Source organism: Bombus huntii, chromosome 14 (assembly GCF_024542735.1).
Source record: "Bombus huntii isolate Logan2020A chromosome 14, iyBomHunt1.1, whole genome shotgun sequence".
NCBI classification, from domain to species: Eukaryota; Metazoa; Arthropoda; class Insecta; order Hymenoptera; family Apidae; genus Bombus; species Bombus huntii.
In genome coordinates this window covers 6,860,953-6,875,309 of record NC_066251.1, presented here as the reverse complement: position 1 = coordinate 6,875,309, position 14,357 = coordinate 6,860,953, and the positions used below count along the sequence as shown (strand labels likewise).

Sequence of the window (14,357 nt, the reverse complement as noted above, 5' to 3'; positions counted from 1 at the left end):
GATCTCTATAGAAACTCCACTGAGTACAATTTTATACTTGCGACGTGTTTCCGCGTTTATATAAGAAATTTCAAAATGCAGAAATGTACAGAATGTAAAAAAATGATATAAATTGTCCAGGGTAGAATGCTCGTTATATGATTTAATAAACGGAGAAAAATTTCTTTAGTTATGCTAATTCATAGGAATGTAAATTTGCATAAACATCCGCAGTCTAATTATTATATATATGTTATGCTATTTCTCTGCTCTGCTTTTGACGCTCGAGTCTGCAAAGATTACCGAAGCGAGATAAGAATTTAGTATTTATTTGTATAAGCATTTAATATTTATAATACATAATGTGTTCGTTGAATGGACGAAACGTCGTTATTTTCATCGATACGATCGTCAACAAAGAAGATACGGAGAAATCGTGTGCTGACTGTTAATCATCTCCGACCAACAAAGCTACGATTCTCCACCTTTTCTTCTCCAAATTCATCCTCGCTATCCTCTTTGAGTCTTTGAATTCCTTCCATTCCTTGAATTTTACGGGATCCTTAGGTCCCCAATCGGCGCTCGGTTTAAGTATCTACAAGGAGAATATAGAGATAAAAGAAATATTGCAATTTCTCGTAATCCGGTAGAGCATTCCTTATCCGAACACTCGTTATCCGAATATCATAATTTCCCAACGTTTTATTAGACATGATAATATTATATAATATTATAATATCAGAAATTAATATTTCCCAGCGGCGGATCCATTTTTCCGTTTCTATAAATATGTACACATTTTATTAGTGTTCATATGTAACTCACATATGTACACATTTTATTAATGTTCATGTGTGTTCACGTTTTATTAATGTTCATACGTACCGTACTCTTCCCTTTATTAGATTCGGTGAATTCCGATTATAAGAATCTAGTATAATAAATTAATAAATTATAATAAATTAAAAGCGTTGTAAATATCGAAACGAAACACAAGACGTAATTAGAAGACTCAAAAGCCGTGTAAGTGCAACGGAATTCGTAAGAATACGCGATGTTGGAAAAGCCAGAATCGCAGACAATGAAAAGCGAGAACATGATACTGAAAATTATCTAAGGCAAGTGTACAGTGGCTTAAATTTCCCTAAAACCACTATACATATTTTTTGCTCAAATATTATAATTATTCCATTCTAACGACAGGTTTGCATATGATACCATTTGGCGAAAACTAGAAAAGGATTTTAATACGATTCACAAAAAGAATTGAAGATAATAATTTTATTTGTGAACACGACCATGGTCCGGTGATTTACACGTCGAGACAGACAGAACTGTAACTACAACGAAAAGAGTATCAAGGTTTTAACATGGCCACCTTGCTTCTCAGTAAATGTGGAAACAGTGAAGAAATTTTAAGGAGCGCGTGACTTTATAGAAATTTCACTTTCTTTTTCTTCTATCAAATTATATTCTTAAGTTTCTTTTCTCTATTGTTACGACCGAAGTTGTATATGTCTCTTTTCTATTTTTCTAAAAATGATATCACGCACAAACTTGCCATCAGAATGGGACGATTATAAGATTTTAGCAAAAGATACAGTGGCTTTATGGAGGTTTCGAGTTTCTCTTAATGCTTACGTCCAAATAAGATTTCCCTTCGTTCTTGATCTTACTAACGAACATCCAGATAGGAAGTTGAATCACTCCTAGTCCCAAAATTAACCATCCAGCGACTGGAAAGAGAATTGGAATTTTTATGAAACGAGGTTTAATTGAAATATAGTAGAAATATACGTTTGCCATAAACGATACACAGAATTTCTATACTTTCATAAACGAATTTCCAAGCTTCTGTAATGTACAGTGCCGTGAATAATTATACACTCAACTCTGTTTTTAGATCTTTCATAATGTTGAAACAACAGTCGACAAGATCATCTGTATAATTTCATATTGCGATATAAAACGAAACCGAAGATACAACAAACAACAATTCTTTCAAAGTTTGGAAGAAAATGAAATTTCCTCTTAAAATTGCGTTTTTCACTATGAAACTCGATATTAATTTTGTTATATCTTCATTCAATATTTGCTGGGTTTTTCATTATTTTATATCACTTCTATTTTTCTACTTCTACCTTTATATCACACACTATTAATTTGTTAGGTACGGATTTTATTCATTTTTTAAGCTCAACGATATTTTCTGTACAGGTAGTGTTTCTCCTAATCGTAAACTTTTCTTCTTAAAATTCCCCATAGATTCTCAATCAGACCCAGATCAAGACTCGATGCTGACCATGGTAATGGTTCTATTACGAAATCTTAAAAGCACTTTTTCGTAGTGGTGTCTGTCTGTGAATAGGACCATTGTCTTCTTGCCTTCTATTTCAATTATGAAAGGCAATAATTTGCTATATAACATCTCCTGATATCCCACATCGTTCAATTTACTCTTTACAAAATCAATTTCACTTAACGTATCCAAGCATGATCAGTATTTTCTTTTTTTTTTTAAATATCGAAGAAATAATACCGAAAATGTTGTGTTTGAGTCTACAATTGTTCGCAGCACTGTATGTTCTGAAAATAAGGATTTTTCTATGCAAGCTCAACTCGCGCTAAAGCTTGTTGAACCTAAGAATTCATAGTCACTTGTTGCATCTTTTTTCTGATAGCACGCGAATCGAGCAGCGATATTCTGAATTTCGATCGACGTAAAATAAAAAAATGTTAGCGTCAAGGATGTTCTACCCTGTAGAATTTGTCGTACCATAGGCAGAAGTCGGATAATATTCGTCGTTGTACGTGATCGGCGTGAGTTCAGAAAGGAAATAAATAAGAATCGAGAGAAGCGTCAATGGAGTTAGGTAATACCAGCAGAATCTCCAGTAAAACGAAGGTCTGCTTCCCACCATAAATTCTATATCGTCTAGAAGATTGTCGACGCCTGTAAGAAAAGTGATACTAATAAGTGAAATGACCGGTGATTGCTCCAAGTGTTTCTTATAAAGTGGAAAATTTTATAAAGGAGACGAAGAATTACCGTACACCCAAGAAATAGCGATAATCTCGAAACAAGCTAGAAACACTATAATAAACGTGCCTCCGAAGTAGTCTACCAAGTTCAAAACGTATTGACCACCCTGGAAAGAAATTCGATTAAATCAAATTAAATGCTCTAACAAGTTCTTCCTTCGAACCAAGTCGATCAAAACAGACTTGCTTCTATCTGATATTGGAGAAATATGTTCGATGAAAATTTTTTTTTTTTTTTATTATTTAATTCGTACTTTACCATTTGTCCAGCTGAACATTTGGTAAATTTTTCTAACTTAATTGCTAAATAACATGTGGGTGGCTACTCCCAGCGGGGTACCATCATCGTGTAGTTCGATGAAAATGGCAATATAGTTGAAAGAAGAATATTTTCTCAGGATCGCATCTGTCGAAGGGTAACTGAAGATATTCAGAACGTCTTAAAATTTACGAACATATTTTAACTTTCGCTAAAATCGCAGTATTGTATATAAACGGCAAAATGTGATTACTTTTTACGCATGACGAGTATACTCGTCAAAAACAGCTAGCTGGTTAATTGCCAGCGTTTTACGATAGAGAAAGAAACGAAAGGGGGGAAAGTTTTATAGCTTTCTATGACCAGTATAATGGCGCGTATCATTTTCTTTATATTTGCAATATTTTTCAAGAAACAAAGATTCCCTTCGACTTTTTCAATAGAGCGTTTTCATAGAATTTGATGCCGAATGTTCTATGTATTTAAAGAATTATTTCGAGTATTACGTGCCAGTGTGCGTTTGAACGTACATTGTGTTTTCACGAGTTCTAATGTTCAGTAGAATCTTATTGCACGCGAATGCACATCTCAATTCGATGAATAATATTTTTCATAGCTATTGCTAATATTTACCGAGATGTTAATATACATGCTTGAATATCGTGATCCAATTGTGAATAACAACAGAAGATTAGTCAGGAATAACGTGCTTGGTCGTGTCAATAAGAAACACTTGTAAACACATTGACACGTAATACTCGAAATAATTCTCTCGTTATTGATCTTGCGTGACATGGATGAAATGGTCGAGACACGCGCTTTCATCCAATTATCGTGCAAATCGTAACTGTCCCGAGCAAATCATACTGATACATCGCTTTTTAACATCCTCCTTCGTTACGTGTCTCCAATCTGTTGGAATAACGATTGTATTTTGGCAAGTAGAATTTAAATTCGTGGCGACAAATTATATACTTTCTGTCGTTGATTATGACACGAAAGTAATGAATATCCAGAGGTGGACGAATGAAGTATCGAAAGAAGCAGCTTGTAATTTCAGTGTAATTTCATCTGATAATGATAATATCTTGCATAGGATGTGCCCAGTTTGAGTTACTCTTATCAGACAGATACGTTTGTCTCTTTTTTTTTTATATTTATTAAAATTTACAATCAATTCTCGCATTGAGAATTTTCAGCAATTTTTCTGGCGTGGCGCAGTGACAAAGCTAATTATTTATAATAAGTTAATACTTATTATAGACAAGTATAATTTGTAAGTAAGTATTATAAATAAGTAAATATTATTTAATTTAAATAACTAATTGAATCTAGCCTTTAGGTCCAGCGGGTAGTGTCTCTTCAGCCTGCGGATACGTTTCTGAGAGAATGTTCTTCTTTTCGTAGATATAGAATGCCTTTTCGGCATATAGAAACATATAGAAACATAGGAAAGACCTAATTGACTGCATTGCGACGATAAAATGTCGTCAGTAGAGCCGAGGAATTTGTAATCGTGGTAAAGAAATTTCGTATACGTCGCCGATCTGCTTGAACGATGATATGGATCTATATTATAAATCGCTGCAATTTAAATAAATACTTTGCACGGGACACTTACTCTCGTGCAATAAACGATTCCAACGAGGAAACCGGCCGATGAAACGCCAGCAGCGATCTTCCAGTTTTTGATATTTGGAAATCTGTCCTTGATAACGCTGTTGATGACTGCAGTGAATGCCACGGTGGTACCAATCCCCAAGATAAATAGCATCAAGAAGAAGAGCACGGCAAATAATTGTGGGACCACGGTAAATTTCGCCAGAGCTTCCGGATAAGAGATGAAAGCTAAGCCTGTTCCGGCACGAACTACGGTGCTTATGTCTTTTCTGCCAGATTCGTGGGCGAGATTGCCTAGAATCCCGAAAATAGTGCATCCTGCGATCAGGCTCGTGCCAAAGTCCATGATCGTAACCACTGTACAATCTCTGAAAAAATATTTCCTTTTTAAATCTCTGGTGCGGAAAACTTGCGACCTACGAGCCGCAACTTTTGTCTTCTTAAACCGGTTTCATCATCAACTGGAAACGAAGCTTCGGAATTTTTGAACTGTAGTATCGATATTTAGTATAGTATCAATATTTCGCGATCGTGCAAATTTGTGAAATTCGTGGCGATCTCTTTATTTTTGTAAATTTGTCGATCTTCCGATTTCAAAGGTCTCGAGTTCCTGAATTTTAGAATTTTCAAGCTTCCTTCACATTTGCATTGCCAAATCTTTTAATTTTCAAAACTTTCGAATTTCCTATAATTTTACGAATTCTCCATTTTCCTAATTTCCAAACATTTCTATTTCCGAACTTCCAATGTTTCTAATGTTCATGTTCTTAAATTATTGACTTCTTGAACCTACGAATTCGTCCACTTCATCGATCGATCAATATCCAATTGAAAATGAGCTCTGTATTAATGAATCGCACGATCAGACAGATATTTCGGAATATCGTATGTATCGACAAAAAGATTGACGCGTTATTTTACATCAATGTAGATATTATCTAGGATCAGATAAAATGTTGAACGATTTGGAATTACCTCAATACGTTATGGTCGAAGCGATTGTAGGAGGAATACATGATAACAGCCCCGAAACAAACTCCAAGAGAGAAAAAGGATTGGGTCACGGCTGCGTACCATACCGATGGATCGAAGATCTTTTCCCAGGTTGGTTTGAAAAGGAATATTATTCCATCTACAGCTCCTTCCAAGGTAACTGCTCTTATTAAAAGACTTATCATGATCACATATGGAAATAAGGCGAGGAAATACGCTGCTTTTCCGCTACTCTTCACACCGTTGCTCAGCACTATGAAAACGAACATCCAGCTGGCGAACAGAGATAGAACCAATTTCCAAGATGGATATCCCAGTCCCTCTAGTATTCCAACTTCGTTAAGAACCACTTTCCTATATGAACGAAGAAGCGGAGAATCGATTTTAATAAGTTTAATAAAATTAATTCTAATTTTTAAATTTAATAAAATTCATTTTTATTTATAGTATTTTGTGATGATGTTTTTAAGCCTGCCAGCTTTACCTTATTACGTAATTAAGGCGAAGAAAACTTTGTTTTTTAATAGTACAAGTTTAGTAGAATTTTGAAAAAAATGATTCGAATTTTTCAATTTTAATTAGATTAATTTCTACGGTATTTTGTAATGATATTTTTCATTACAGCTTCGTTAACGACTACTTTATTAGGTGATTAAGGGAAAGAAATGATTCTTTCGATAGAATTAACTCTAATTTTTGAATCTAATAAAATCAAACTTTGCTGTTGACGATATTAATTTAATAATATGACGATCTTGTAGTACTCGTTGTGGAGGAATAATTGGTGGGAGATTAAATTAGTCAAAGTGAAAATTTATTAATAAACATGATGTTCCTTGATCACTCACCGAAAATACCACTAAGCTATAATATTTTACCAAATGTCCTACTGGACAAATTGTAAAATTCAAATAAATAAATAAAAAAAACTCACCGAAAGTATAAGTCAGCAGAACTGCTCTTGCTGCTAATATTTGCCACTATTTCCCTGTCAGTTGGAGCGCTGTCGAAGCAGATATCTTTCCATTCTTCCCAGCAAAAGGACCAAGGAAGAACTGATTGAAAACTAGCCAATAAATAATATACCGCCAGTGCCATCAGAGAACAATAATACGTAACTACTAAGAAAACGGAAATCGTCACACCATAACCGATGCCTGAAAACAGCAAATTAAACATCACCGCGACTCTAGACTTATTATTAGAATTGTAACTGGAGCAAAATGGTCTCAAGTTGTTCGCATTCGAATAACTCGATTTATCTGAGGATATACCTCTGAAAGCAGGTGAAATGGACCAAACTTGTACACAAGACCTGCTGCTAAATTGCCCTAACGTCATCTCCAGGTAATAGATTGGTTTCCCGATAATAAACAGAACAATGATGTATGGCACGAGGAATGCACCACCACCATTTTGATAGGCAGTGTAAGGAAACCTCCAAACATTTCCCAGGCCAACGGAAAACGCGACACAGGACATTAAAAATTCGATTTTGTTATCCCATTGAGCTCTCTCAGTTTCTCCCGCTTCGACTGTGACTGTCGTCGACTGAAAAGGTATATGTGATCGGATTAAGGTTTTCCTAGAAGTTTGTAAAACAAATTTATAGAATAAATGTACAGAATTCTTAATAGGCAACATTAATAATGATTAAATAAGAATTCTTCCAGAAATATAAAATAATATTGTTGTTACGTCGGACGACCCTCTACCTAGATCAGGCCATACACCGCGGACCAGACGGGAATCAGAAGTCCGCTCATCCTTACTGCGTACCCTCAATAGTCTTAAGGACTCATCATAAATTCCAGTAATTTGCTAGCTAAGGTCCTTCAGACCGAACAAATATTTTTTTTCTAAATCACTTTCTAAAGACTATTGTTTACTACGGCTTGACAAGGGAAAGTTAGTTTTTCTCACGTACGATGCTTCCTACTAACAACTTTCTATCGAGGGCGGCTGAAACCCTTCCTAGTCCACCAACCTTCGTTTATCCAATCAGAAGCAATGTATACTGCCCTGACTTTGCTGACCAAAATGTCATAAACAAATCCGAGACACACCCATCGCTAGCTTTCCTCCGACACAGCATCGTCACACAACTTTACTTCTTCTACACCGCTAGAAAAGTCAACTTTACTTAGTCTAAGCACGAAAGGTCTAACTCACATCATCTATCTAAGTCGGTCCTCGGGATTACCGAACATTCGCTTCCTTTATTAAGTATCCTCTAGTGCTACGTCCACTAACATACTAAGTTCAACTATAAGAGCCTTGTTCTATTGTGTATATCTATCTTATCTTCGTGCGACAAATTGTCATCTACGAATTATAGCTACTCAACAGTGTACATCATAAGTGTTGGAAATAAAACCTTGTAACCCTGTGAATCACAGTGTTATATCAACTTAATCACCCCTATTATCTTAACGGAAATCAGGGGATCGATCAACTCGTGGTGTCGATTATTATAATCATAACGGGAATTTAAGACTCCCGTTGACGTCTCTCCTCGCGATTGCGTCTCCCCGCGATTGGTCGAAATTACATGGTCCTTCGAGCCGGATTACGTGCCAACGAAACGTGTATCTACAAATGATCACACAGTGCCACGTGTCTACATCAAACCAGCAGCGGGAGTGATATCACTACAGCGAAGCCAGTGACGTCAGGCATGTCACCTTCGAAAGGGCACAACCAACCGAGAGGCCGTCGGAAAGGAACACCATCGTCGCCCTCCCATGCAAGGCGACTTCACGCCGCACGGTAACGAGTAGCAACCGATATCAGGACCAACGTTCGTTTCACAAAAAGGTAAGCTCGTTCCTTCTATTGACAATCGTCTATCCGTTGCAACGATGGCAAGCGAAGACCAACTCATCTCCTTGCGTCGGAGACGAGGCTATTGTAGCGGCTGATTCACATATGTATCGAACAATCCGGTCGTCAGCAAAATTCCTTATTAACGAGCTACGAGAAACAACTAACCGAAGCTGCGAGTCAATTCGAAGCCACCCAACTCGAGTTAGAAGTATTAGACGAGGAGGAGCAAGCGCGCGGCTTCGAAATAAGGGACCAGTATGTCGCGGTAGACATAAAGTTACAACATCTTCTAAGGAACGCACAAGCAGCATCGCCGTCGACATCGATAGACCTTCCAACCGGTGCATCATCCGCAATCTCGAATCCGACAGCGATTAAATTACCGGATCTTCGGCTCCCTACCTTTGACGGAAGCTTAGATAAATGGAGGAAGATAATCACGGTTCAAGACGAATTAGAAGCCTTAGATCAGGAGGAAGCTGATCGTGTAGTCTCCTTAACGCAGGAGTATAATGAGATTGACACACGGATCCTAGACCTCCTTGACCAACTACCATCGACAACCCCTTCGACACCAAAAACACGCGATTCATGCGTGAAAACCGAGGCGACAGAGAATATCGCATCGACTCGAACGCCGATCCTGTGGCACGATATGCGGAGCTCATCGCGTGACACTCACAACGTGTCACCTATACGCGACCTGACGACGACCAACACTTGGCCACTGAGCCCATAGATCACTGCATCGGACAAGTCTCTGATTTTGCCTTTTGCGGAAAATTAGACCACGCTGGTCCAACTACCAGGCATCATCAAAAAGGCGCGACACGGGGGTCAGCGGGGGGAGCCCTGTCCCCCAATCAACCATACCTCCACACCTCCACACGCATCTACATGTGAATTTCACTTGCTTTTGTGAAATCGACAAGATGTATAACGACACCTCGTTACATGTATAACGACAGATTCGTAAAGATTAATGTCTGCGACATCTTGTCGCCTGGTGAGGTTTTCTCACTCTGCTGGTCCAGAGAATCGTGAGGTGTTGTCTTCAAGGCGCGTGTAGGCGATGAATCGCGCATGTCATGCAGCGAGTTCCGCGTGTCAGGGGACGGTATCGTCGCTAGATTCGACGCGATATTTTTTGTCGGCGGAGTATGATCGCTGTTGTCCTGCACGGGATTCAGTTCCTTCTGGTCCAGGGTATCTTGAGCGGTTGGCAGATTCAAGGCGTTTTGTGGCTTTGAATCAGATTGTTGCGATGCTGACGATGTGAACGTGGTCGTCATCAGGTCGCGTATAGGTGACACGTTGTGAGTGTCACGCGATGAGCTCCGCATATCGTGCCACAGGATCGGCGTTCGAGTCGATGCGATATTCTCTGTCGCCTCGGTTTTCACGCATGAATCGCGTGTTTTTGGTGTCGAAGGGGTTGTCGATGGTAGTTGGTCAAGGAGGTCTAGGATCCGTGTGTCAATCTCATTATACTCCTGCGTTAAGGAGACTACACAATCAGCTTCCTCCTGATCTAAGGCTTCTAATTCGTCTTGAACCGTGATTATCTTCCTCCATTTATCTAAGCTTCCGTCAAAGGTAGGGAGCCGAAGATCTGGTAATTTAATCGCTGTCGGATTCGAGATTGCGGATGATGCACCGGTTGGAAGGTCTATCGATGTCGACGGCGATGCTGCTTGTGCGTTCCTTAGAAGACGTTGTAATTTTATGTCTACCGCGACATACTGATCCCTTATTTCGAAGCCGCGCGCTTGCTCCTCCTCGTCTAATACTTCTAACTCGAGTTGGGTGGCTTCGAATTGACTCGCAGCTTCGGTTAGTTGTTTCTCGTAGCTCGTTAATAAGGAATTTTGCTGACGACCGGATTGTTCGTATTCGTCCAGTCGGTTCGATACATATGTGAATCAGCCGCTACAATAGCCTCGTCTCCGACGCAAGGAGATGAGTTGGTCGTCGCTTGCCATCGTTGCAATGGATAGACGATTGTCAATAGAAGGAACGAGCTTACCTTTTTGTGAAACGGACGTTGGTCCTGATATCGGTTGCTACTCGTTACCGTGCGGCGTGAAGTCGCCTTGCATGGGAGGGCGACGATGGTGTTCCTTTCCGACGACCTCTCGGTTGGTTGTGCTTTTTCGAAGGAGACACGCCTGACGTCACTGGCTTCGCTGCAGTGATAACAATTATCTTGTATCGCATATCTCGATTTCGTAGGATGTACGATTGTAAAGATAATTGTAAGGCGTAATTCTTCTGATTTCTATTAAGTCGCTGTTATTATTATTATCAGTGCTTGAATGCTAGAATTGGATTAAAGTCTTCCTGAATGCTTACTAATAGAATTCTCAATTAATAACTATAATACTATATGATATAATGTTATTCTATATTATTATTTAACAATATTGGTCAGTATAGATTGCCAATCAAATGGTACATAGTAGTATAATTTACTTTCATCCATCCCGTCATAAAAGGAACTCGATTCTCAATTATTTTCCCTATTGTCTTGCATTCTCGCTTATTCATAGTACACGCGTATCCATTCACACGCTCGCACGCACGCACACACACGCACACACAGTGAACCTTATTTTGCTCTTATTTTTCTATCACGTATATCTGCTGTTTATCATGGAACTAACTATTAACTATTATATATGTCTACCATCTTCAAGTAATAGTAAATAATTCTAAGCCAACCGCTTTCCTTTTTCAAAGCTATTGAGCCGAAAAATAAAAATCAAATAAATAGATAGTAGAAAATAATAATAATAATAAATCAGAATTCTCCCGAAAGCATAAATGAAATATTTTATATTTGGATAATAATGTTCGTTATTGTTATCAAATATTTTAACAAATGCAGTGTTATTTTAAAAAATTGGAATCTTTCAATCCCTACTAACAATAGATACATCGCTCGCTCAATTTACATCTGACACTTTTTATACGCGCGATCTTAATTAATACGTGGCCAGAAAATATATTCTCCTGGAAGTCCAAACATTCAACGAGCCTGAAAATTTCAACAAGATTTAATAAAACGTTGCAGCGAATATCGGGAAATTTATGAGAGCTTAATAGAGGAAAAGATCGAGGGCAAATCATCCGAACAAATTAACGTTAGCAATGAAAATAACGTGGAACTTCCAAATTATTTAAGCGACGAAGATAATACGCTTGTGCCAATCAAAAAGAATACGTTGAATGTTTTGAATTACAGTAGCGATAGTGACGTCGAATAAAATTTACTTTTGTTTTCGAGACGTCGTTACTGCTTTTTTGTTGTTAAGCTATTTCAAATAAATTGTATTTCTAAAACTTATTTGTACTACCTCTTATTTCCAATATTCTTCTTTTATACTGACAGATTTTATTTACGCGATTTTCATTCGCGTAAAACAAATTCACGTGCAACGGACACCGCGCTTGAGGAACGAGTGTACCATACCAAATAATGTGAAAGCAAAACTTACCCCATTCTCCAGCGGTTTCTCGCTTCCAGATATCATAGAAAGCCTATAGGAACCTTCCACGCCATCGTTGTTGTCGATGAAGTGGTTCTACAAACAACAGGCAATCTCAATCATCTTTCAGTCATTATTTTACAATTTTCAACGATTGCAATTAAAGTCTATAGACTTTTCAATTACTCTGCCCGTTTATGTAACCCCGTAACCGCAATATATCAACGAATATTTCGACTTCGCGCGAACGTTCCGTGACTAACGAATAATTACAGTCAGATATAAATCCGATAGCGGAGAGGATCCCGAATAAAAAAACGCCGCGTTTCGTCGGCGATTCCATCGATTAATGATAAAAGCAAACAACAATTTCATTTCTCATCTTCCGAATGATTTCGTTCCTTCGTTTTCCTTACAGATTAACGAAAGTGTAGTAACTTTCTTAAATATAAAATATACACAGTGGGATAGTTATAAATAGATATTTCTAACAATTCAGCTGGTACTATTTTTTTGTTTACACAGATTTCAGATACGTTATTGAGGAAATAAAATTCTACGAATATTACTGTTTCGCCAGAATGTTTGATTCGATGGCACGGTAATATTAATTTTGAAATAGTGCACTATTTATGTAGGCGAGTACATACCTAAGCGAGTCATGAAAACGAAATCTTTTCATTTACAAAAATTGTTGAATATTTATTTACTATTCGGCAGAAAAGGTATCTTTTATTCGTATCTTTTATGCGATGTCTTTGACGAACAAATAGAATCGCAAGATAGAAACATAGAAAGATAGAAACTAAGCAGAGATTAGTCGGACGAAAGGAAGTTTTATACGATTCCGAAATTTTTATAGACTTCTAATATATTTTAAGCTTAAATCGAGATAATTCGAGGTTGAATAGCATAGTCGTGCGTATGAACCAGTTAAGACGTATAATAGAAAGATTTACAACTGCAATTTAGATTAGACTGCTATGAGCTGTTCCTGTGTTTCCAATAACGAATTATAGAATATTGTGCGCATTCGTCGAGCTTCAACTTTCTGTGTATCAATAACAATAATAATATCAAAGACAACAGTAATGGAACATATAAAATCGAAATCATCTCCTCCGGAAGATTGGCGATTCATACTATTTTTTTTTTCTTACTCCTCTGCAAAATATTTCTTATTTTATGAAATAAAGTTCGCGAAATAATTCTACGAAGGCAAAGTCTACGTAAAACTTTTAAATCTTAAATTACGTGAAATAAAACCTGTGCGAATTTTTCTGTTAAGTTTATCCAATAACGAACTTTCCTCCCCCTTTTTTTTTTTGTTTTCGTTTGTATCACATTCAAGTAATCACGATCAAATGAAAATTACGAACCTTTGTGCAACGCATAATCACTCCTGCACGCGGTTAGACTGTACGAATCGTTGCCAAGTGATCTAAGCGCGATCTTTGCGAGGCAAGAGCATTTGGAAGACTGATCGACGACTCTGTTCACTCTCATAAAAGTGTGTCGTGAGAAATCGTGAAAAACACAGCCATATAACATTGTAGCAGCATTTTTCCAAATTCGATTCCTCGCACATTCCTCGACTATCTTTTTAATACTAAAAAAAAATTCGCTCTATGATTCTAATTTCATAAAGAGGAGAAGAAAAATTTCACTCTATAATCTTAGCTTTTTATTCCTTCTACGATTATGTAACAATCCGTAATCAAAAAATTACCATTTTCCACCGTTCTATGATTTCATTTGTTCCGCGTAAATTTCCACGTAAATAAACATTTTTTACTAACTCGTGTTATCCAAATTTAATCAAACGGTAGATGTCCAGGATCTCGTAATTTTAACGCGTATAACTTACCGTATGAAATTCTATTAAAATTGAGATCTCCACATAATTCAAAAGTCCCGTTAAACTCTTACTTTTTAAATTTAATTAAACGAGCGAGTTCAGGATTTTGTAATCTTAGTACACCATTAGTAGCTTACCATACGGAATTATATCAAAACTAGATCTTCCGCCTAAATACAAAATTCTATCGAACCATCGTTTAATCGAATTGAAACTCTAATGAAATGTTTCAAATTCAGTCGATGGGTGTCTAGAAGCCAAAAGATCTGGCCTCCATAGAACCCACGCAATC

General features: G+C 37.4%; 1 protein-coding gene across 1 annotated transcript; it reads right to left on the bottom strand.

The window, feature by feature from the left end:
• Positions 1-2: 2 nt before the first annotated feature.
• LOC126873336 (sodium-dependent nutrient amino acid transporter 1-like) lies at positions 3-13,842 on the bottom strand. Its single transcript, XM_050634094.1, has 10 exons — positions 13,587-13,842; positions 12,217-12,303; positions 7,168-7,444; positions 6,828-7,050; positions 5,876-6,247; positions 4,902-5,268; positions 3,029-3,128; positions 2,756-2,932; positions 1,621-1,715; positions 3-574 (listed from the first exon to the last, which is right to left on the bottom strand). The coding sequence occupies exons 1-10, from the start codon at positions 13,599-13,601 to the stop codon at positions 428-430; spliced, it is 1,860 nt and encodes a 619-aa protein (XP_050490051.1). The 5' UTR covers positions 13,602-13,842; the 3' UTR covers positions 3-427.
• Positions 13,843-14,357: the final 515 nt, after the last annotated feature.

Bases quoted from the DNA above. Each gene is read 5' to 3' on its own strand.
- LOC126873336 (XM_050634094.1), bottom strand. The intron at 3,129-4,901 runs GTAAGTGTCCCG...ATTTCTTTCCAG, and splicing joins GAATCGTTTATTGCACGAGA to GGTGGTCAATACGTTTTGAA. The intron at 1,716-2,755 runs GTACGACAAATT...TTCTCTTTCCAG, and splicing joins TTATCCGACTTCTGCCTATG to TCGCTGGATGGTTAATTTTG.